At 41.6% G+C, this 26,258-nt stretch overlaps 1 protein-coding gene across 1 annotated transcript in view; it reads right to left on the bottom strand.

The window, feature by feature from the left end:
* The window catches only part of LOC136880915 (uncharacterized), a 293,114-nt gene that overhangs the window by 223,346 nt on the left and 43,510 nt on the right, over positions 1 to 26,258 (bottom strand). The window contains exon 4 of the mRNA XM_068229178.1: positions 12,294 to 12,499. Within this exon, the coding sequence (XP_068085279.1) occupies positions 12,294 to 12,499 (206 nt within the window). The remainder of the gene's footprint in view (positions 1 to 12,293; positions 12,500 to 26,258) is intronic.

The raw sequence follows: 26,258 nt of genomic DNA, 5'->3' as shown, positions 1-26,258 counted from the left end.
ATCCGTGGTATTTGCTGCCTCCTTCCAGTAGCAATCACAAGGGGTCACTCCAGGTTTTTGGAATGCCAATAAGGGACAGGTCAAGACAGACTATTCTAGCTTAGATCACTGGTATTCAAACTTTCTTGTAGGCGTACACCGAAAATCCAATTCGTACCCCCGAAGTACGAGAATATTGCGATTATGTCAGAAATAACAAATGATTGTTGTTGGAAGCCAAATAATAACTATAATCATCATCATCATCATCCTCCGGTGCTTATCCCGCTTGTTCAGGTTCCCTGTTCACAGTGAAACATGAAACAGTTTTGGTCGGGGATTTATGGTCGCTTGCCCTTCCTGACATAGCGGGATTTTAAATTCAAAATCCCACCGCAGCAACACGGGGAATGAAACCATGGTTGCCACAGACAAGCATCCAAACCGTCCTGTACACCACTAATAATAATTGTTACCGTGATTTTTTGGACCAGAGAGGTGTAAGAAGGTGCTGGGGTGATTGGGTGGACAGTGAAATGATCGGAGCATAAGTTAAAGTACTAAATTTTGAAATTTTCTTTCCTTTTTTATTTTTATTTGATAGTTAGAAAATCTGGATGAACAACCATAATATAAGATGAGCTCGTCAGATCCTACAATAACAATGACTTAAAGTAAATATCAGGTGCAACAGAGAAGATCATCGGCATAATAGTTTACAGAGATACAAAAGTTGAAAACTAGAAAAGCGGCTGGAATTGATCAGATTTCTGAGGATATACTAAAGACAATGGGTTGGGATATAGTACCATATCTGAAGTACTCGTTTGATTATGGTTTGGTTGAAGGAGCTATACCAGATGAATGGAGAGTTGCTATAGTAGCCCCTGTGTATAAAGGAAAGGGTGATATACATAAAGCTGAAAATTACAGGCCAGTCAGTTTGACATGCATTGTATGTAAGCTTTGGAAGGCATTTTTTCTGATTATATTAGACATGTTTGTGAAATTAATAACTGATTCGATAGAAGGCAGTTCGGTTTTAGGAAAGGTTATTCCACTGAAGCTCAACTTGTAGGACTCCAGCAAGATATAGCAGATATCTAGGATTCAGGAGGTCAAATGGACTGTATCGCGATTGATCTGTCTAAAGCATTTGATAGAGTGGATCATGGGAGACTACTGGCAAAAATGAGTGCAATTGGACTAGACAAAAGAGTGACTGAATGGGTTGCTATATTTCTAGAAAATAGATCTCAGAGAATTAGAGTAGGTGAAGCTTTATCTGACCCTGTAATAATTAAGAGGGGAATTTCTCAAGGCAGTATTATCGGACCTTTATGTTTTCTTATATATATAAATGATATGAGTAAAGGAGTGGAATCAGAGGTAAGGCTTTTTGCGGACGATGTTATTCTCCTTCACCAGGATTACCTCATTCAAGAACTGGAAAAAATCCAAAGCAAAGCAGCTCGATTTGTTCTGGGTGATTTCCGACAAAAGAGTAGCGTTACAGAAATGTTGCAAAGTTTGGACTGGGAAGAATTGAGAGAAAGAAGAAGAGCTGCTCGACTAAGTGGTATGTTCCGAGCTGTCAGCGGAGAGATGGCGTGGAATGACATTAGTAGACGAATAAGTTTGAGTGGCGTTTATAAAACTAGGAAAGATCACAATATGAAGATAAAGTTGGAATTCAAGAGGACAAACTGGGGCAAATATTCATTTATAAGAAGGGGAGTTAGGGATTGGAATAACTTACGAAGGGAGATGTCCAATAAATTTCCAATTTCTTTGAAATCATTTAGGAAAAGGCTAGGAAAACAGCAGATAGGGAATCTGCTACCTGGGCGACTGCCCTAAATGCAGATCAGTAGTGATTGATTGAACGAATGACCATCGTAGCTCTAAAGGTACACAATTTTACAAGAGCATTCGCTCCACTCACTTACATTCCAGGAGACTGATCTCCAAAATTTCCTACGCTAAATAAACTTCAAAAACTTCTGTTCAACAGTCATGTACACATTTGTCTATCGCTAATTACGCTTTAAACGGGGGTAATAATTGCCCATACTAAATGGCATTAATGCAAATATAAAAGGTTTAAGACACTCGGCCATGAACACAAGGCTAGAAGGCGGAACATTCGCACTCCTTTTGAATGACACTTAAAATCCTAAATGGTCTTGTGGCCTGAAGTTGCAGAGGCTAAGCCTATACTACAGAGGCGTGACTAGATGCGAGATATTAAGTACCAAAGCAGAGTGAAGAATTTAGACGTTTAGAAAACATTAGTCTCCCCCCAACTAAGCTGAACGGGAAATAACATCGGGTGAACATTCTTTATTCCCAGCACAGATTTGAAAAACGTCCTCAAACTTAACGAAAATGTACATTTAAACAGCGATTTTAGAAATGTAAATTAATCAATAAAGTTTGAAACCTTCCCCTCAAGTTATCTGCCTGGAGCTGTCACATCTTAAGAGAAGTCTGCCATTACGTGGAGTTGTTGGACCTTCCGAATGCGGGCCTACAGCCTCTGCCTCCAATTACGCCGTACACACACTAGACCGGAGCGCCAGCTTTTATAGCATCTCAGAGGGGAAAGTTCCAGAACTCTCTTGAGCTAAGCAGAATGCCTGTACACATCCCCAATTTTAATTGGCTAGAAGAATATATATAATATTCCTGATTGGTTAATAACTAAGGAAGAAGGAAGCCGTAGGAGTACTGACAACCTTAGCATATAAAATAACAATCTACAAAAACTTAAGGTTTACAAACATTGAAAATTGGAAATTCCCTTAAAAGGTAGTTGTTCGTAATCCCGTCAGAGGGGGCACATAGGCCGATAGTAGAGACATCTAAAGGTCAACAGTCCAAGTATCTTCAAGTACATTAATTCAGGATTTACAGCACAGATGCCTTCTTGATGGCGCGCAGTTCGACGGGACGGAGAAAGTGTACCCCCGGTACAATAATAATAATAATAATAATAATAATAATAATAATAATAATAATAATAATAATAATAATAATAATAATAATAATAATAATAATAATAATAATATGTGATAGGGTCTATATTTAACGCTGAATTAATATTATTTACGGACACCAAGGCTTGCAAATTAGAAAACCCGCGAACGCTCAGGGTAGAAGTTTATTTGGCCACCCACGACGCGCACAGGTGTGTATGAGAGAGAAAGGAGGCTTGCAACAGAGACAGAACTTAGGGGAATTACCTAATTCAATGCCGCCAGTAGAAGAGCGGGAGATCTTGTGAATGGTTGGATGTGCAAATTACGCCAATCAACTATTGTTTGCGAGTGTAAAACATAGAAGTGCTGTTATGTAATTTTCCAAGTGTCTTTATCTGAAAATATCCCATATTGGTTCTCTGAATAATTAATATTCATATTGTTATGGTGCGTGGGAACTGAAGCTTACTTGACACAAAGGAGAAGGCAATGTTTGTTGGGGATCTCCCTTGCGCCGCGTCTCTCCTGGGAACTTATAAAAAGGGTATGATCCTTGAGGCGGAATCGGTGTTGATGGGTGAGCGTGGTATGGTACGTGTCCCCCAAAATGGCTCTTGAACAAAGGCCGTACGGTGAGGTGCAGTCGGAGACAATAGATTACAGTTACCAAGTTCACTTCAAGTAGAAGTGCGCAGCGAACACATCGACTCATATTAATAAGAGTATTTCGCGTAATTAACCGAGAAAAAGTCAGCGCGCGGGAACATAAAGAGAGCTGTGAACACGAGTTATTCGTACGTAAATGCAGATGGAAGGACTGGGTGCTTATGGAAACGGACTGAGCTTTAACTAGCTTCACTGTAACATGGCAGCATTTTCAACTCATATATTTCAATATTGGAAGTTATTCATTAAATTTACAACTTGCACTGATTCCAGTAATCGGTAAGCCGACTTCACGAAGAATAAATTGTCATACTTAATTTGATATTGCGACAATAACCGAGATTCCAACAGAACGTGTCCAGCAAGCAGCAGGCTACAACCATGGACCCCAGCCGAGAGTCGACCCGAGGACCTGTGACGACACTAGTGTGGCAATGGGCTAATGGGCATGCCAGGCGGCCCGGAAGGACAGTTTCATCATGACAGATAAGGTCTCAATACATTTCTAGCATGAGTTAGGAAGAGTTAGGATTCGCCCTTTTGTAAATATTCTTTTCCTGTCATATGGTACTTCATATTGTTTGGTAATTGTAAACAGGTTTGGGACCAATGCATGTGTTATCTCAGGGGTTATTTTGGTCATAAGGATAATGTGTTAGTTTGGTCTGACCCACATCCATGTAGGTAAGGTAAGGTAAGGATTATTCTGCTCGAAGGCAGCTCCGAACCTTCGTAGAGGTGTTCCTGAGCCGGAGTTTACGTGCGGTAGGGTGGCCAGTTCCTTTCCGCTCCTCCATTCCCTTACCCCCACCAACAGCGCGTGGCAACCAATCCAACTTCTGACTACGCCCAATGTTGCTTAACTTCGGAGATCTCGCGGGATCCGGTGCTTCAACACAGCTACAGCCGTTGGCTACATCCATGTAATACAAGGTTATTCTTGTCTTGTCGGGACTTAGACGTTAAGATCATCAAGCAGCTAAGGACAGGAGTGCCTCAGAATCGAACTGGGAGTGTTAGGCAATCTAAGTCTAGAAGCGGCATGAGATTTTCAGCTGTCGGCATTGTGGTCCCATCGTTGATTTAGTAGGGTTTTCAAGGAAATTCCAGCAGGCTAATTATGAGCGCCACGTGAGGTTCGAAGAGGGGCCTGTTGAAGGTGAAATGCAGAGATATTGAATATGTTCCAGATAGCCTGATGATGGATGACACATGGAGGCATATTTGATTGTTAAGAGTAATTTTGAGCGGCTCTTATTGCCTGTACTGTGAAGTTTCTCCATGCGAGATGAGTTGAGAAGAGAGCTCTTCAATCACGAGCGAAAGAGGGGCCTGATGACATATGAGTTGCAACTTCGAACGCCTCGCCGAGTATATAAGTCTGGAATTTTTGTTTTTTATTTGCAACCAGTTCGAAATAGAGGCTGACAGTCAACGACCTTTCCATATCTGCTGGCCCGCATGGGGACTAAAGACCGCTACAGAGGTTAGATCATGCGCTGAAGATGTCTCCAACCCGTCAGGACAAGTGTGTGTTTATGTATTTATTTCAGGTCTATTGGAATATTTTTGTGAATGTGGATGTCCATGTGTTTAATTTTTTTGTTGTCATTGTGCTCTCAATTGTTCATTGGGGTAAGCCGGAGTGCTTTATTCTTAAGGGATGCTAGTTTCTGTACCCATGTTTTTGTTTATGGAATCGCGGCCATTGCCGAGTCAGTGATCTTTTCTGGGTATTATAGTGGTCCAAACCTAGTGTCCGTTTAATGTTTTAGTTTCCCTAACAATCGGTAGTCATATTACTGGAAATAATGTGCGAATCTTACATTTCTAATCTCATGTTGTTGGACGTTTTAAATGACGACATCTATGTCTACAGTGTTCAAGCTTATTTATTAAATAAACTCACCCCATGTTAATTACTCAAGGTTCCAAGAATGATAAAGACATGCACATGATTCGGGCAGAGACCCGTAACATTCAGGGATATTTGTTATATCGAATTTTTTGTTTCTTCTTTTGTTGAATTTTTTATTTTTGCGGGGGTGGGGGGTGGAATTTGATTTCTATTTTATGTATTCTTGGATTAAAGTTTTCCATCCCTCATCTTTGCATTTACCATTCACGTATAGTAGTTAGTATCCCGTCCTACTTCAACTTTAGATATTTGTTAGACCCATCTGCCGGACAGACCACCGCTGTACCGACTCACCAGCCAGTGTTGTCGGGTCTACAAATCAAAAATTGGTAGATTGTACGTAAAAATTTTGGAAGTTTTATAAAAATTTCGGTAGTTTCTCGAGTAGAGAAACAATGAAATTAAAGAATAAAATAGCCATCTGAAGTTATTATGAGAAAAATGTAGAATTTCACTCACCCATACTCTCTGGCCAATCAATTTTCTTCTTCTTCTTTCTCCTCACACTTCCTCTAGATGTCGTTGTTCATCAGGTGTAGACATTATGTGCCAATTTTGTAGTCGTAGCGAGATGCAGATTCTGTATTATTTTTTGAATGCAGAAGTCCGGAGATCGTTTGAGTGCTCAGTCTATTTCTGGTTTTTGTTTTCATTCGATTGATAGCAGAAAAGATCTTTTCAATACTGGCAGATGAATGGCGTAACACAAGAGTGACAGCATCAGGTTTGATATCTTAGGAAACTTTTGTGATGCATATCCTTTTTTTTACTTTACATACTACATTACAAAATTCTGTTGGATTTATAGTGTTAACATTCTCCTCCGTATTTCTAAATATCCGCCACTCATTGTCAAGCTGCTGATTATCATTTTTAACTAAGGTGGAAAATGTTAATGCAAGACTGGCTATAAATAGAATTCTCTTGCTTCTAACACAGTTCTAAATCATTTATTGCAGTCTCTCTAAAAGGAAATCTTGTGAATAACTGCAAGGCACTCTCAATTAAAATCTCTAAACATCTCAGAGTAAAGTTCTTGACTTGTTGAAGAGAAAGATACCGGTACTTACTTGTTTCAATGTACAAAATAACTTTTGCGCATAAGTACACTGACTTTGCAAATGTCATGGGATAGTCACCTAATAGCGTGTGGGGCCTCCTCTGGCCCTGTGAACTGCGGTGAGACGCCGTGGAAGTGAGTCGACAAGTCCCTGGCAGTCCTCTGGACACCAAATCGTTTGCAGAGCGGCCGCCAATACTGGTCTGTTCTTGGGTACAGGATCCATTGCACGTAGCCTGCGTTCCAGGACATCCCAGATATGCTCGATAGGGTTCATATCGGGGCTCCTGGGTGGCCATGGCAGTCATTGGACCTCCGCTGCATGTTCCTAGAACCATTCCCCGGCGACGAGAGAGCGATGTGGCGGCGCGTTATCATCTTGAAACACCGCAGAACCGTCTAGGCGCTGGAAGGCCAAACATGGGTGGAGATGGTCTCCGAGCAGCTCAACGTACCGCGTACCATTCACAGTCTCTTCCAGAACAACTAGGGGGCCCTTTCCATACCAGGAAAATGCACCCCAGACCATAACAGAGACCCCAGCGCCCTGGACCACACCTTCGAGGCAGGCGGGATCCATCGCTTCATGTGGTCTGTGCCATACACGGTGCCTCCCATTGGCATGGTGCAGTTGAAATCGTGATTCGTCCGACCATATCACGTTACGCGATTGTTCGAATGTCGATCCCTGGTGACTGGCGATAAATTCGCGTCGTTGTGCCCGATGACGTTGAGTTAACAGTGGCCCCGCGTGCGGCGCCGGCTCTCATACCCTATAGAACCCATGTTCCTACGGACTGTCCACTGGGAGACGTGTCTAGCACGACCTGTGTTGAATTGAGCGGTGATCTGTTGCACGGTGTCCCGTGTGTCACTATTGACAATCCGTTTCAGATGTCGCCGGTCACGGTCATCGAGGGTGGCTCTTGTGGCCGGTGACACCCGCATTCAACCATTCACGATACACCCTGGACACGGTTGATTGTGTGAAGCCGAATTCCCGCACCACTTCCGATATCGCACTTCCCATCCGTCGGGCACCGACCACCATACCCCGTTCGAACGGTGTCAGCTCATGACGACGTTCCATGTTACACCTGTCACATGCACAGCCACTGCTCACAAGGTCACCTATACAACTGCCGCTGGCACATGGGGCGTGTGGTGCGCAGACAACACACCTGAGCATCAGCGCTCCGCTATCCCATGACATTTGCTCAGTCAGTGTACATTTCTTTAACAGGCTTGAAATGAGAGCTATTTGGATAATCAACATCTTTCAAGGGCGTTTTCTCTATATATTCCTATTTCATCATACTCTTTAGAATTGTTCTCAAGGTTCCCTCAACTTCACTATACTGTACATGGTATAGATTTGACGTCTTTCTGATTGCATTTTGGGATTTGAAGTGTAGAATTTAGGCAGAACAAAGTCAAAAAAAAGAAAAGTTTGCTTGCACCATAATGTGACTTCTGAAAAAAACTGTCGCTTGCCAGAAGTCTGTCATTACAGCATTGAAAAAGTACACTTTCAGTGTATCATATTGCTCCAGACGTGTAGATGCAATGATATGTAGAGAAAGTGTGTATGTCACCAAATTTTGGAATTCGTTTAGTTCACCTATGCATTTAGTACTACAATGCAAGTAGCTGTACACATCTTCTATGTCCCTTGGTAATCTTGGGCATGCATACGACGCAGGTAATCCATCCACGAAATGTTGCACCATTTTCCCATTGTGCATTATAGTATGGTTCACTTTTCTCTTTATTGTTTTGACACAGGTGCTGAATCGGTACTCGAACTAGAATCCATATTTCAAAAAAAAAATAATAATAATAATAATAATAATAATAATAATAATAATAATAATAATAAAAGCTTGCCAGCTAACTATTAAACTATTAGGAACTTGACAGAGATTAAACTAGATGTGGTCTGATCTGAACGACAACTGCTTGTGACTCACTCACGTAACATCTTGATCCGATTATATATGCGGGTCGGGGATTTTCCTTCGAATGATGCATACAAGTGTGAGTTTTGAGTTCAATAAGAGGGAGAGATTACGTAATTCCAGCCTAAAATTGATGCTTGGAAGTACCTAACGGGTGATGTTATTAATAAAACGTCACGCAGTGAGACAAGGAAAATGCTTTTCAGCACAAATATATTATGCACCATTAATAGTTCTTATTTATTGTCCTTAAATTTGGATTGGAAGAATTTTCTATGGTTTTCTAGTGTGTTGCAAAGAAATCGGGACAAGTAACTTATAATTATTAATGCAACATCATTACAATTGCACTGTACACACTTCTACTGAAGAAAATGGAAGTTAATTGAGTAGATTTCGAAAAAGAAAATGAAAAAAATGCAATGCAGCATAAGCAAGCATTTTTACATTCCTAGCCCAAGGGGTGGCTCAGGTGGCAGCGCGCCGGCCTCTCACCGCCGGGTCCAGTGGTACAAATCCCGGTCACTCCATGTGAGATTTGTGCTGGACAAAGCGGAGGCAGAATAGGTTTTTTATCGGGTACTCCAGGTTTCCCTGTCATTCTTTATTCCAGCAACACTCTCCAATATCATTTCATTTCATCTGTCAGTCATTAATCATTGCTCCAGAGGAGTGCGACAGGCTTCGGCAGTCGGCACAGTTCTATCCTCGCCACTAGATGCGGGCTTCATTCGTTCCATTCCTGACCCGATCGAATGACTGGAAACAGGCTGTGGATTTTCAGTCCTCTCCTTCATGTATCTCTCCCCTAATCCTCCGACACTGAACGTGCTTTCAAGATCTATCAGTGTCGATGCGACATCAAGCAAAATTGTAAAAAGGAAAAGAGGTGCTTTAGGGTCGAGAGTTTCAGTTTGGGCTACAAGGAAGAAATCAGAAGACAGCGCTAAGGCATTGGATTCGAAATATAGCAAAGCAAAGTCATCTCCGTACAGGCCATGAAGACTCTTGGATGGGTGGAAGGTAAAGTTTTCCTAATCTGTAACCTCGGCACTTGATGGGGTAGATGGTCAGATCTACGCCCGGCCACCTTTGCCCCAAGGAACTAACCTGGTACTCATTTTTGGTGTAGGCTGAGTGAATCTCAGGGCCATGTGCACCTTCGGAAGTGAAAAATCTCGTTTCTTAAATTGTATGACTTTCTGACGGGGATTCGAATGCACGTCCTTCTGGGCGAAGCGAGCACGTCTTTACTGCCTCGGCCAGTCAACCCCTTGGTTGGAAATATACCAGCTCTTTATACTGAACATTAAGATAGGATACGAGAAGCATAAATGCTGAAGTTAAGACAGGTATGTGGTGAATGGACAGTCAGAAAATAATGTATGCATGACAGGAACAGTGCATATAGCAGAACAGGAGGGAAAATTGCCGACCAAGAATAAGACGACTTGGTCATCTGAAGAAAAAAAGCAGGAAGAACATAATAATAATAATAATAATAATAATAATAATAATAATAATAATAATAATAATAATAATAATAATAATAATAATAATAATCTTTCTTCCTTTCTTAATCTGTTTACCCCCAGGTTTGGTTCTTCCCTCGGGCTCAGCGAAGGATCCCATTTCTATCGCCTCAAGGGCAGTGTCTTGGAGCGTGAGACTTTTGGTCGAGGAGGAGGACCAGTACCTCGCCCAGGCAGCTTCACCTGCTATGCTCAACACAGGCCTTGTGGGGAATGGGAAGATTAGAAGGGATAGAAAAGGAAGAGGGAAGTAAGCAGCCATCCCGGCATTTGCTGGAGGAGAACTGAGAAACCACTGAAAACCACTTTGAGGATGGCTGAGGTGGGAATCGAACCCACTTCTACTCAGTTCACCTCCTGAGGCTGAGTGGACCCGGCCGTTTCAGCCCTCGTGTCACTTTTCAAATTTCGTGGCAGAGCCGGGAATCGAGCCTGGACCTCCGGGGATGTCAACTAATCGCGGTAACCAGTGCACTACGGAGGCGGAATAATAATAATAATAATAATAATAATAATAATAATAATAATAATAATAATAATAATAATAATAATGGGGAAGACGGAAGGGAAAGTAAGAAGATTAAAACCGAACGAAACAACACGTTATTTCATTCCTGTCCTGCTTCGGACAGGCGAGTCGCCAGCTAAACGGTTAGCACTTAGGCCTTAGAATGGAAGTATTGAGTTTTGTTTAATAGTTATTGTTTTATTTTATTTGTGGTGCAGAGATCACCGAAACCCCAAGGGACACCCCGAGGAGAGTTCCGCACCGCAACCCGCTACAGTGTTCCCCCGCCATTCCCCGTTTATTGAAATCTGCATATACACATTATTTATAATGTATTTCTGATATAGGGCTATATGTAACACATTTTATTTTATATTTGTTTTGTCAAGCCTCCTGCTTGACTTTTAAGTGTTTTTATCCTTTTCTTGAGGTATTTTCTTTTGTTATTATTTCTTTCTTAAGAAAAGAAATTTGCTCACTTCAAACATTGATATCGGATTCAGAAAGATGTTTTTGAAGACTTTCGTGTAGAGAGTGGCATTGTGTGGAAGTGAAACATGGACGATAACTAGCTCAGAAAGAAAGAGAATAGAAGTTTTTGAAATGTGGTGTTACAGAAGAATGTTGAAGGTGAGATGGATAGATCGAATCACGAATGAAGAGATACTGAATCGAATTGGTGGGAGGAGATCGATTTGGCTAAATTTGACGAGAAGAAGAGATAGAATGATAGGACACATCTTAAGACACCCAGGACTTGTTCAGTTGGTTTTTGAAGGAAGTGTAGGTGGTAAGAAGGGTAGAGGTAGACCAAGGTATGAATATGACAAGCAGATTAGAGCAGATGTAGGATGAAATAGTTACGTAGAAATGAAAAGGTTAGCACAAGATAGGGTGGCATGGAGAGCTGCATCAAACCAGTCTATGGACTGATGACTCAAACAACAACAAAGATATTTACAATAGAAAACATGAAGGCTGGGGGAATGATTGTTGATGATATAAAGGAGCAAAGCTTGCATGAAATGTGGGTACCACAACGGGAAATTTGGAGATTAAAGTTGAGAACCCTTTACAAAGAAGACACAAGTTGATGGATGAGAAAAACAAGAAGAATTGTAAGCATATTGCTTTATTTCTTCTTTTCAAATTTTTTGGAACACCAAATTTAGACAGACCTACACGTGTCAGGCAAGGTGGTGGTGGTGGTGGTGGTGAGTATTGCTTTAAGAGTAAGTACAACTTGGCAACGATCCTCCATTTACACTAATCAGAGAGGAAATACGGAAAACCACCGAAACGTCGAAAAGTGAAGGTAGCGGTCAAAGCACGGCAGGGGCCACGATTGGCACGTTAAACCTTATACCGTTGGGATCGAAAACGAATAAGAGTTGACCAAGAGAGGTCGGATAGGATAGAGGCAAGTGACGAGCCTGGCACAAGTAATGGAAGCAATGCCTGGACTCAGCTAAGGGCCCTGTAGTTGCCAACCCACTGTGTCAAGTTAACAGCCCCAGGGGCAACCTTTTATCCATCTCTTAGAACAGGCAGGGGATACTGTGTCTGTTATTCTACCGCCCGCACCCACAGGGGTTTGTGACTGGCAAGTCTAGGACACCGGCGTAAATTGACTTTGTCAAAGCTGGTGGTAGTAACGATTATTGTTTTAAGGGGAAGTACACTTGACTCACCTCTACAGACACCCCGGGGAGGGGGAACAGCTGCGCCGGGGGCATGTCACGTGGCACATACCGGAAGAACTCGTTCCCGTCTTTGTACCACTTGACGGAATAGAGCGCCTCTCCCTCCAGGTCGAAGTGGCACTCGAGACGCGCGCTTTGGTTTCGAACTGTGTGCATCGGGATGCGCACCTCCAGCAGTCGTAAGGCGCCACTTCCTGAAACAAACAAACAAAATTGACTTATACGGAAAATACTCCGTGCAGTAAGAACTACAGAACTCTGGAAATAAAAAATTATGAAATATATCGAAACATAAAAAACAGCAGAAACAGTGGGAAAGAGGCGATTGATTTTTTGTGTGTGTTGACATTATACAGAATGGATGGATGACAACAGGTTAACCAAACAGATCTTCAAATATCTTTAGAACAACCTGGATTCATGAAGTCAGTAAAGATTTGGAAAGAAACAATATAAGAGAAGAAGAAGAAGAAGCAACAGAGAGAGAGATTTCCAAAAGAAAGTGTTAAAAATGGAAGGATTAGGCTACAAGGTTGCGAGGGAGAGAAAACCGCTTCAAAATGGTGGGAGGAGAGGAGAAAGGAGATGTTTAACTGACACAGATAGGTCTTACGGCGACGATGGGACAGGAAAGGGCTGCGAGCGATAAGAAAGTGGCTGTGGCCTTAATTAAGGTTCAGCCCCAACATTTGCCTGGTGTGAAAATGGGGCTGCCTACAGTGGGGTTGGAACCTAATATCTCTCGAATACCGGATACTGGCCGTACTTAAGCGACTGCAGCTATCGAGCTCGGTCATGGAAAAATAAACAGCTATTTTCCTTGAATCTAATAAGGAAAGGAAGAATATTCGGACTACCTAACTTCACTGTTTCTGACAATAATCAGTCATGGTTTTCTGCTTTTGTACCGAGAAACACTTTTTCTTCATTTTAATTCTCAGGTTTCTCAAAACAAGCTTTTCGGAAACATCATCCCGACGCTTTTTAATTCTATATTACTGTAACTCCTAACACTCGTGCATTTTTAGTGTTTTTGATATCGCGGTTAAGCCGCAGCGCGGTTGATCCGATTACGGTAAATCGAGCGTTGAGTGTAAGTTCTAATACCATGCTTAGATGGACCGAGCCCGTTTGTTCGAAATCATTTTCAGCATCAGAAAGTACCGGTATACGATTTCTAATCACTAGATTGCGTGCGAGAAGCATGATTTTAGTTCTCTGCAGTGTTCACATGGAGTGAGGGCATATGACGCTGTTTATGGTGATCCGCCCGTCGGGTGGGGACGTTAAGCCTTGGTGCTATTCAAGGAGAGTAGGCTATGTGCCGGCACCGGGTTTCAACTTCCCCCTTCCTACGTCACGTCATTCATTTCATCTCATCAATTCCTTTGATGGGGTTGACGTCAGGAAGAACATCCGGTCATAAAACTCGCTACTCACGCATCTCACTTCCTATTCGACCCCGTAGAGAAATGGGAAATGACGTCGGAAGTTCGTTTCACACTGACACTCTCATGGCTGACGAAATGGGCTATGGTGCTTTGGAATCAGCTCATGGCCACAGAATTAGGCGGCTGAGGAAAACTGCATTGTTGTCAGATTTGGGAACGGCGAAGTGACATATCACTGTCTTCGTGATGTGTAGGCCGTACTGTAGCTCTGATGACGTCACGCTTTGGGTGGGACTTGAAGGCGATACGCATCCGCTCCCCTTGAATAACACACTCGTTTAAATTACTTAAGAAACTGTTAAGACCTTATAAAACCAAAAACAATTCATAAATATTTCTTAATTCTGACAAACAGTGCATATCCTTGCCCGTAGCGTTCTATTTTTCGTGTTTATCCGTTCGTTTCCGTAGGTACAGACTAAACATTTTGAGACATCATCATCATCATCATCATCTGTTTACCCTCCAGATTCGGTTTTTCCCTCGGACTTAGCGAGGGATCCCACCTCTACCGCCTCAAGGGCAGTGTCCTGGACCTTCAGACTCTTGGTCGGGGGATACAACTGGGGAGTATGACCAGTACCTCGCCCAGGCGGCCTCACCTGCTATGGTGAACAGGGGCCTTGTAGGGGGATGGGAAGATTGGAAGGGATAGGCAAGGAAGAGGGAAGGAAGCGGCCGTGGCCTTCAGTTAGGTACCATCCCGGCATTCGCCTGGAGGTGAAGTGGGAAACCACGGAAAACCACTTCGAGGATGGCTGAGGTGGGAATCGAACCCACCTCTACTCAGTTGACCTCCCGAGGCTGAGTGGACCCCGTTCCAGCCCTCATACCACTTTTTCAAATTTCGTGGCAGAGCCGGGAATCGAACCCGGACCTCCTCGGGTGGCAGCTAATCACGCTAACCACTACACCACAGAGGCGGCATTTTGAGACATATTCTTGCGATTTCTACCCTTTTTTTTGTCAACTGAAACATTCACATCATACACACTGATAGAAAACATGCAACCAATTGCCAATACAATATACTAAAAATGTAAATTATTTCTGTAGTACCAGTTCAATGCCTACAAGAGAGATTCCGAGTAAGATAACCTCCGACAATAACAACACATTTACTGTCACTGTCATGAAATTAAGTTATTGTTAAAAATGTAGATTTTTAAACATCAAATAACGTCTATACACTTACTTTCATACACAGTTTTCATGGAATAACCCTGTACCATCGCCTGTGATAGGAAGTTTGATAGGAAAAATCTCAGCAGTCTTATTCCACAATATATTTCTAAAATACATAAACTGGACTTAAATTTTCAAATACACCGAATCCAAATAAGCCGTAACTCTGCTTATATAAAAATATACCTAACATTAACCATGTTTATGAGACAATAAGAAATTTTAACTCGCCATCTGGACGAGACACTGTTATTTCCCTCAGCAAAGTCGTTGGTACTTCGTGCAGTGCTGTCTAGTCGAAACCGGTCCGCTCCAGGTCCACGTATTCATTAAAGAGTTCTCTTTTCCCTGTTACACAGTCCAAAATATACTATTTGAAGTTACATTGTAAACTATAAACAAATATTTAAATAAAATTGATACAGATTAATACGTAATTGGAAAGTAGTTACCGCGTCCTGTTTCATGCGCTGGCGCGCGCGATCTCAACGACCTCATCCTGAGACATTTACAGTATATGGCCACATTCCGGGCCAATTTCGATTAAAGCTAAAGGACGCATGGAAACAGTTTCAGATTTAAAAAATGTAAGTTAGATAATGTTCTACATTTTTCCCGCAGACAACATTTAATTGGTTGAAGAAAATAAAAACGTGGCCGCCAACAGAAAATTTCAGTAGGCCTACATTATTTTAAGGATTTAAATTTACTTCTTTTAAGTTTTCAGGGGCTGCCTGGCCGAGGCGGTAAAGACGTGCTCGGTTCACCCGGAAAGACGTGGGTTCGAATCGCCGTCAGGAAGTCGTAAAATTTAAGATACGAGATTTCCACTCCCGGAAGTGTGCGTGACCCTAAGGTTCACTCAGCCTACAGCAAAAATGAGCACCAGGTTAATTTCTGGGGGCAAAGGCGTCGGAGCGTAGAGTTAACCACTCTACCCCATCAAGTGTCGAGGTTACGGATGGTGGAGGCCTTTATCTTCCACCCCTCTAAGGGCCTTCATTGCCTGTACGGAGATGACTTTGCTTTGCGTTGTTTTAAGATTGTATTCTTAATTACTATAACTTTACTTGCTTTGTGTTGAAAATAGTTATCCCGATGAATTCAGCAGTCTTTCCTGAAGTTACCAGTATAATTTGTTTTGCAACATTATAGGAGGTAACATCAAGAGCTTCGGCGAGAACAAACTGCCTCGCGCTACGAAATGATGTGTTCAATTAGACATTTCTTCGCCAATTGCTATGTGATCTTGGCAACAGCGTAATTTCTCTGACCTACCTAATTTGGTGACCGCTACTGATCACAGAGAAGTAAACGGAAGGTCCGATTCCTTTGACTGCATAGAGTCTCTGTGTATCTTACCTTTCGCTCCTATAATTTCACATCATGGATTATATTTAGTGATACAGATTAGTGGAGAATTATTAACGTGTGGTTATTATAATTAGTTCTCAGTCCTCTTAGTGTTAAAGTATGTCCGTAATGTTAGGCCTATCAAGTATATAGTACCGGGCGAGTTGGCCGTACGGTTAGAGGCGCGCGGCTGCGAGCTTGCATCCGGGAGGTAGGGGGTTCGAACCCCATTGTCGGCAGCCCTGAAGATGGTTTCCCGTGGTTCCCATTTTCACACCAGGCAAATTAATTAAGGCCACGGCCGCGTCCTTCTCACTGCCAGCCCATTCCTGTACCATCGTCGCCATAAGACCTATCTTTGTCGGTGCGACGTAAAACCACTAGCAAGTATAGAGTATAACATCTTGATTTGCCGTCATTTGTAACGGTTTTTACAACAGGGACACAAATACGTTATTTTTCTCTTTCTTTTCATACAGTAAGTTGTACTCCTACAATAAGTGTGAGAAATGATATAGTTTCATTTAGTACTTAGTGTTCAGGGAGGTGACATTATTTTTTGTGCAATGATTATGATATTTCTTTTAGTGGTACAAATACAGTATTTCGAGACTACAGTGTATTTGAATGCCGACCTAGGTATGATATAAACACTTTAAAATCTTTAGCATTTGCATCGCCAAAATATGAAAAACTTGTAGAAGACGCTACTGACCTAGTGCACATAGATGACGAACACTGGAGTTAATGATTACAATAGTGTTGGGACCTTTATGACGCTAATATCAGGTGGAACCTCAGCACAAAAATATATCTATATTGTAAAAATTTAGATTTGCGTGGCATACAACTTTTTTCATGTCCGTGTCCTTCGTGGCACCTTTTCTTTTAACGGTATTTTCATTCTTCGGAGGCTCAGATCCCCTCCACATTTACCTCTTATTAGTAGAACGAGGGAATGGTTATCAAGCTGTACTTCCTCGTAAATAATAATCACCTCTTCTCTTCTAATCCCGTCATTATTCGGTTTATGAGGCCTAAGCAGTCTCTCTTTCTCAACCGAAGATTATATTGTCTTCGGAAGGGCGAGAACTCTTGCCTATCTACTGTAATTAATTTTAATATAGTATGGTTACCGTGGTTTATGTCCACTTAAATCGCCTATCACCTCCACAGATACGTTGAACAAGGAAAAGCTTCCATCGTCCATTAATTGCTGGTATCACAGTGACAATGCCGAGGAGCGATCACGAAGCTCGAATCTTTCGAGTGAGGTGAAAAGGTCTACGGTGAAGAACGTCATAAGAGAAAATGAGCCTCTCCGCATGACGGGCGCGCTGTGTAAAATTAGTCAAGCAGGTCCTCCATCTGTAACCAGGAACATGAAGCACTCGCGCGGGCTAAGTGTTACATGTAATGATCCACGTTGGCAAGCAGAAACCACCACCGTCTCGCAACTCTTTTCGAAATGAAGTTTTAAATATTCAACAACACGCTCCTCTTCTCCAGCGCGCAAACCACTTCACGCAGCAATAAAGAAACAAATCCAAGAAGAAGAGGGAATCGTCCGAACAACCGTCCACAAATTAGGCATGTCCGGGGAAATAAAGTCGAAAACAATAGTGAAGAATGTAAAAGAGGCAGAAAGCTTCTTGAAGTAACTGAAAGAAAGTGACTCTATATACAGTACATATACGGGTGTCTGAAAATAAGTTACGGAAATTGTAACATGCTTGTTGTTTTAAGGGGCCTAAGATCAAAGGTCATCGGCCCCGAAAATTGTAAGAGGACATAGTACTGAAATAAAAATCGACCTGTAGCGATTTTAATTTCCTCCTAATGAAAGCTCACCAGGAAGTCAACAAAGAAATATAAGTTGAATCGTGAGCAACTCCTACGTCTGTGTCAGCCTACACAACGTATGTCAGGTCAAGCTCTCTTGCTTGGTAACCTTGGGCGGTGCGCTGCCGTAGCACCCTGACGTGTCGCTCGCTCACATACAACCTTGCTAGTAATGGCGGCATATCATAGAGCAGGAGTCCGACTCGACTCGTTGGCTGAATGGTCAGCGTACTGGCCTTCGGTTCAGAGGGTCCCGGGTTCGATTCCCGGCCGGGTCGGGGATTTTAACCTTTATTGGTTAATTTCAGTGGCTCGGGGGCTGGGTGTGTGTGTGGCGTATTCATCATCATCCTAGGTAGGGCTCTCATCTTTGCAGACATGCAGGTCGCCTAATAGGCCGTCTACTAGAAAAAGACCTGCACCAGGCCTCTCCGGAGGATATACGCCATTATTATTATTATTATTATTATTATTATTATTATTATTATTATTATTATTATTATTATTATTATATACAACGAGTTGAGCCTCTATGGACTGCGTGGTAACAACCAACTTCATTTTTATGTCTAGGTCTTGTTCTTGTTCCAGCTTTGACTTCCTGCCAGTATCTTCTGAGTCCAGCGACGAATGCCTGTTTATGCTCTTCAGACAAAGGTCCTTTCCGTCTTCTGGAAGTTGATGGCATTTTGAAACCTTGATAGTTGTTCACCAACCTTCTAAATGCGTCCCTGTCATGAATTTCTTGGTCTGAAATATCAATCTGCCTCAGATCTTTTTCGCATTCCTGAAGCCATCTCGGCCTTGTCGCCTTAGATTGAATAAAATTCCATATTCTTTTCGTTAGTCGATCAACAGTCATCCTCAAGAGATGACCGTAAAATAGTAGCCGTCTCTTCTTGATTGATGCTGTGAGAGGTTCTGTCTTGCTGTACAAATCCTCATTTGGTCTCATTCGCCACTGTACATCAATCCACCTGTTACCTAGGATTTTTCTTAGTATTCTGCGCTCTCTTTTTTCCAGCCGGTCAGCTTGACCTTTACTACTTAAGGTCAAAGTTTCAGACGCATATAATCCCTCAGGTTTTACAGCTGTGTTATAGTGTCGGAACTTGGCCCCTATACTCATAGCTTTATTATTATTATTATTATTATTATTATTATTATTATTATTATTATTGTAGAGCAGGATCTACTCATCGTGCCCGGATAATGTAGCGTCTACTAAGGTATCCTGAACAGACTGGCGAACACAATTTAAATTCTATTAGGAATACTCTTCCCGGTTTCGGGTGAGCACAGTGCTTTTGTTATATGAAGCATATTGGTAAACACAGTATATTTCGTACATGTCAAAGTTCGCCACACTGAAAAATCATTACTGAAATGACATACGTACGCCACATAAGTTATGTAATAAAAGTAGACGTTGCAAGCACGTCTTGTAGTATTGACAAGTATTAAAGCCTAAGTACAGAACTCATTATCCCAGGACACACGCTAAAAGAACTTACTCCAACGTAGTTCCGTACGTTATCATCATGTTTTGAGATGTGTTAATTAGAAATGTTCACCATTCTTCTTCCCACATCCGTGGGGGTTGCAGGTGCCTGTTTTACGGCCAGATGCCCTTCATGATGCCAATTTTATATGAAGAGATGTGATCCGGTGGTTTGTAGTGTGGTGTGTTGTTTGAATATGAAGACGAGAGTGTTGAGACGAACAAAAATACCCAATCCCCGAGCGAGAAGAATTAATAAAACGTGATTAAAATTCTCAACCCGGCCGGGAATCGAAGCCGGGACTCTCTGAACCGGAGGCCTCAACGCTGAGCATTCAGCGAAAAAGTTGGACAATAATGTACACCATTATTAATGCAAAATATATTACCGTATGTTATTTAAATTGCCTGACGTAACAGGCTGGGTCTTTACAGCTCGACTTTAAGAGTCCTTAGGATATTGAGAAAATACGTTTAGTGATAATTGGTTTCTCTTTATTGTTTTTGTATAGTACATAGTCTACTGTCCGCCTCTGTGGTGTAGTGGTTAGCGTGATTAGCTGCCACCCCCGGAGGTTCGGGTTCGATTCCCGGCTCTGCCACGAAAATTTGAAAAGTGGTACGAGGGCTGGAACGGGGTCCACTCAGCCTCGGGAGGTCAATTGAGTAGAGGTGGGTTCGATTCCCACCTCAGCCATCCTCGAAGTGGTTTTCCGTGGTTTCCCACTTCTCCTCCAGGCGAATGCCGGGATGGTACCTAACTTAAGGCCACGGCCGCTTCCTTCCCTCTTCCTTGTCTATCCCTTCCAATCTTCCCATCCCTCCACAAGGCCCCTGTTCAGCATAGCAGGTGAGGCCGCCTGGGCGAGGTACTGGTCATACTCCCCAGTTGTATCCCCCGACCAAGAGTCTGAAGCTCCAGGACACTGCCCTTGAGGCGGTAGAGGTGGGATCCCTCGCTGTGTCCGAGGGAAAAGCCGAACCTGGAGGGTAAACAGATGATGATGATGACATAGTCTACTGTGTACATTATTCCATTTTTGTAGTATGCTTCACTCCACGCCGGGCACAAGCGCGGAAACTTACAGGAAATAATGTTTGAAATTCATCCTTTCCGATGCCGGCTTGTCCACTTCCCTCCCCGACATGTGTTGAGTCATGCAATGCACTGTACTGTATTGGTTGCCAACTGCACGGCAGATGTAAACAGACGACACCGTGCGGTCCTCAGACGCGCGCTCATATCTGTACTCCGTTCTCTAGTAAACGTTTCCATCATTTCTGCGTATCCCATTCATTTGCTTGGGAATTTTGAATTCTAATATTAATTCTGACGTTCTGTTGTGAATTCAGTGCACTGCATCACAGGGCATAGAAGATGTGAGCCAGTTAATTCTGGCGTTTAAAATATGGTTTAGGTCAAAATGGATAATAATAATAATAATAATAATAATAATAATAATAATAATAATAATAATAATAATAATAATAATAATAATAATAATTTAATTATTCTGGCAAAGTTACGGATGTACTCCCTTTCGAACACTTAACCAGTCTTAACCTAGAACACTGTTAATAATAACTACCCATGACAATAATATGAAAACAATATTAACAATAATAACAGTAATAGTATTAGTAACGTATTCACACGAAAAAACAAATCATATCATCTGCATAGCCCACATCGTACGTAGAGTACATTAAAAATACACCGTATGAATAATAAGTACTCCAAATACTACTTAAGATAAAGTTTCCAAAATATATATATATTTCTACAACCTACCGAGATACTGCCTTCAATTGAGGGTAAAGAGAAGGATTAGTAAGAAGAAGGAGAAGGAGAAGAAGCAGAAGAAAAAGAAAAAAGAAGAAGAAAAAGAAGAAGGTCAGTGAAAGGAGGAAGTCATGGTGAAGAGGAGGTGTTTTCAGGCCAAAGCTTGATGATTCATGAATATTTACCTGGTATTTCGACAAAGGTATGTTTAAAAGCTGAGCTACTGGACATGCTTCTGACATCCACTGGTAAGAGATTCCATAGTCGAGCTGCGGTAACGGTGAATGATTTCGTGTAGATTATTGTTCTGCGTACATGAATGGATAAACATATGGTGCTGCAGGATCAGGTATTTTTGTTATGGTCTATGGAGAGGAGTTTGATACGAATACGGAGATAGGCTGGTTGAGAAATTTTAAGAATATTATGCAAAACGCAAAGAGAAGGAAGTTTGCGTCGTTCTTGCAGGCGAAGCCTTCGAGCCGTGTGTACGATGGTGTGAAATGGTCAACGTAACGAAGTCCACAGATAAATTCTTCACAAGCATTCTGAGCACACTGTAATTCACTTCCCCATTCTACTCGTAAGTTGTTGTAAACTATATAGCAATAATCAAAATGAGGTAATGCGAGTGATTAAACAATAATTTTCTTTAGTTTAGAGAGGCAACTGAATTTAAATTTACTGAGACAGTGTAGCGTTCCGTGTACTTTTCTCACACTGATATAGTTTGGGCAGACCGGGACAGATGTTCGTCGAATATTATGTCAAGTTTCCTTACGTTTTGGCTATACTGTATGGGAGTACCACTTTATGGATAACTGTGGTAACGATGTCCGATTGAGTTTGCAAAGTAATTTAGGGTAATTATTGATTGGGATTTTGATGGGTTTTGACGTAATTGTAATCCGTGGTTTTTGGCCAGTACTTCTATGGTCATCAAGTCTTCATTCAGGTGAAGTGTTTCTGAGTGTAGGTTTTCGGGTAGTTTTCCTCAGTCGTCATAAGCGGTTCATTCTATCTTTAATTTTCATTTTTATTTTCTTGTAAAGGGGAATTTTAAGCTATATTGGTAGCAATTTCAACTGTTGGAACATTGTCGTTTTCTCAATATTACTGTGAAGGACAGACGAAACTAGGGATTTTATATATTTTCCATCTATTGCCAGGTTTCCCTCTGTATGCGTCCCTTCTTTTTTGTTTGCATTGATAAATTCAATTTTCACTATATATCACTGCTGGAAATAACATGATATGATTCTGTCTCTTGTTTGTTTCAACTTCCATATAGTGGTAAGACAACGCATTCCGTATTGTAAAATTCCCTATTGAGTGGTGGTGGTGGTGGTGGTGGTAGTGGTAGTGGTGGTGGTTATTATTATTTTAAGAGGAAGTGCAACTGGGCAACCATCCTCTATAAGAAGAGAAGGTCCAAATATGAGCTAGTGTTGATATTGGGGCTGCAAGATGCCGTAGCCCGGAAGGGAGTATTGGAGCTTATGAGGCTCAAGGCCACAAAGCACGAATGTAAGCGACGTCATTCTGGTGGAGGAAGTGTTTCCTATAAAACTCTCGTGAAAAGTCCGGCTCCATGGCTAAATGGTTAACGTGCTAGCCTTTCGCCACAGGAGTCCCGGGTTCGATTCCCGGCAGGGTCGGGAATTTTAACCTTAATTGGTTAATTTCGCTGGCACGGGGGCTGGGTGTATGTGTCGTCTTCATCATAATTTCATCGTCATCACGACGCACAGGTCGCCTACGGGCGTCAAATCAAAAAGCCTGCATCTGGCGAGCTGAACTTGTCCTCGGACACTCCCGGCACTAAAAGCCATACGCCATTCCATTTCTCGTGAAAAGACATATACATTTCGTGTTATAGTGGATAGAGTCACCCTAGGGGCTGCTAAAGGTTTACAGGTAAGAGTGAAACATTAATTTGCTTGTCATTCGTCGTAATAAGAGATATCGAGGTATGTGATACGTGCTCTTAAATATCAGAGCTTTCATTAGGGGAAATACATGAGTTTATTTTTAATAATTGTAGATCACCGCAACTGTCCAAACATCATTGATGTAATGGTCTAAATTTGGGTTACTGTGCGTGGTCCGAATATGGGCTAGTGAGGGAAGTGGTCTAAGGAGTCTCAAGGAGTGGTGTAGTGAGTCATTTTGGCACTACACTTTCTATATTATCCAAGAAACCTTGTAACCCATGACCTAAAGCGACTGGTTCTTCCTTAATATCTGGAACTCCTTACGAATCTCGACTGTCCGAGTCACTTGGGAAGATGACAGTCAAACTTCAGCGAAACAAGAGCAGCAGGACGGTAGATTTTGATCTGGGAAGGAAGAAAATTGAGGGTCAAAACAATAACAATGAGGAAGGCAGAGAAAAGCAGACCTGGAAAAGGCGGAGGTACATTGCAAAGAAAAGTAAAACGGAAACTTAGAGAACGGAGTTCAGATTCTGATTCCTAAGTGTCGGTAAACATATCGATGAAATTGGATGATGAAGGAGATAGTTTTATGGGTTATCCTCTGGGAGATACAAGGCCGCGTTATGCATGTTTTGCGAACGAAAATATTCCGAATACTCTTCCGATGAATTGTGGATAATGTGTTTAATATATTGTATTTGGGCACACAGTGTTTGTGAGGGTGCAGAAACATTTGTGACCTGTAAATAGTGTGATAGTACATATATCACACCCCCGAATTATATGTAGAAGGTAGAGATATTATTGTCAGTATTCGATTTATTATCATTATTATTATCGGTATTTCATATGTATGTTTTGTCATTTATATTTATAAGCTGGAAGATATCCACATATGTAGGTATGAGTAATTTGTTTTGCACGAGTGGGAAAACATTGCTTTAATAACTCTGGTAATTTGAATGAGTCATATGGATATCCCAGTGTCTTATGAGATGTATTTGTTGTGATGTACTTGTGTCGGGAAATTCATGAGTCATGTATATATCCCAGCCTGATGAGGTGAGCTTGTTGTTGTATTATTTTTTTTTTGCTAGGGGCTTTACGTCGCACCGACACAGATAGGTCTTATGGCGACGATGGGATAGGAAAGGCCTAGGAGTTGGAAGGAAGCGGCCGTGGCCTTAATTAAGGTACAGCCCCAGCATTTGCCTGGTGTGAAAATGGGAAACCACGGAAAACCATTTTCAGGGCTGCCGATAGTGGGATTCGAACCTACTATCTCCCGGATGCGTTGTTGTATTAGGAAAGTTTGGTGAATCATAGAATATACCCCAGAGTTTGTTTATCTCTTGGGAGCTTGGGCTTGAGAAGAGGACCACCCATGATTGGCTGGCAAGCACCAATCCAGACGTATCATCTGAGAGGTGGGGGATGTTGATGTCTATAAAGGTGGATGATACGGCGGCAACGGAAAGACATTGTAAGGAACATTGTAAGGGGGATTGTAGAGGTGATTGTAAAGGAACGAGAAGGAAGATAACTACAACTACAACTACAACTGAGGCACTGTACGGGAAGGAAGTGGTGCTGATACACGGTACTGGAGTGACACGGCTGCAATGGACTGGACTTCAAACGTTCGTGGAGCGTAGTCTTGTTATGTTTGTGGAAAGTGGCTGATTGTGGAGAGTGCTTGCGCATTAAGTAGTGTAGCACTTGTGGCGGCCTAGCATTATATGTTGGTGAAAGCTATCTCAGACTTTCCATAAATTTATATGTTGAGGATCGACAGACGTGTGTATATATCTTTACAACAAGTGTTAAAATATGTGAACACAGTAGTACAAGGTACAGTATCTGTGTGATGTGATAACTGCCGATTATGAGAATCGGTAAGTCGAATTGATATAGAGACAGTGAAGGGTATTTATCTTCATACATGTACATTGTTCATCGGACTATCTACAAATGGTAGCTTAGTTCTCGCTTTCGTTTTCCCACGATTTTCATTATTGTTGTTGTTGTTGTTGTAAATATGGAGTCTTCCAGCAATATTTTATGTGTGTATTATATGTATAATGTTGTATGTTGATGAGGTGCTCATGCACGGAATTTGTTAAGAATATAGTTAGCTATTTTAGAATCAGTGTTATTGATGAACCTAGGTGCAGTTCCTACCTAATTATTCGTTTTCAGGAGGTTAGGTAAGGCCTGCAGCAGATGTACCAGTACGCAGCATTATGTACACGCCCTGGGATATAAAGTCTATCATGCTCTTATCTAAATTCGAGGGATCCATTCTGCTGAACTCTGGCGCCCATACTACGGACATTTCGGTTAATTATGCTTATTAATTTTATTAAGTTTTTGAGTAATTTTATTGATATATTTTTATTCATGATTTTATTTATTTATTATTATCAGCACAAAAAAGTTACAATAGGTTGATCATAATGGCCAGTATTGGGTCCGTATTGACTTAATCACAGTAAATATAGAGATGGGTGATCCGCTTAGTCAATACAATGTGTAAATTTTTTTATATTTACCTTTCACATTTACATTATAAATCTAGCACATGTTTCGAGAATATGCATATTCTCTTATTCAGCTAGTTAAGTTAAAATTCGTGTATACAATAAGACCTAGTAAAAATGGGGGTCCCCATTAAGAAATCTAAAACTATGACAAGTCCAATGTAATATGTTCAAAATTGATGGATGGTGGCACGGAATTAAATTCCATCTTGTCACATACAACAAAACACAGTAGGATGATGTCTATATGATTAAAATGTTGAGCACTGAGTTCTGTTGTCATGTGACGTCACTGTGTCCTTGGTGTTCCAGTACTTTCTTGTAAAATTCAAGTAGGGTGATATTAAGTATAATATAAACT

The sequence above is a fragment of the Anabrus simplex genome, chromosome 9 (assembly GCF_040414725.1).
Source record: "Anabrus simplex isolate iqAnaSimp1 chromosome 9, ASM4041472v1, whole genome shotgun sequence".
Lineage (NCBI taxonomy): Eukaryota > Metazoa > Arthropoda > Insecta > Orthoptera > Tettigoniidae > Anabrus > Anabrus simplex.
The sequence above is the reverse complement of the archived record's forward strand: the minus strand, read 5'-3'. Positions and strand labels throughout refer to the sequence as shown.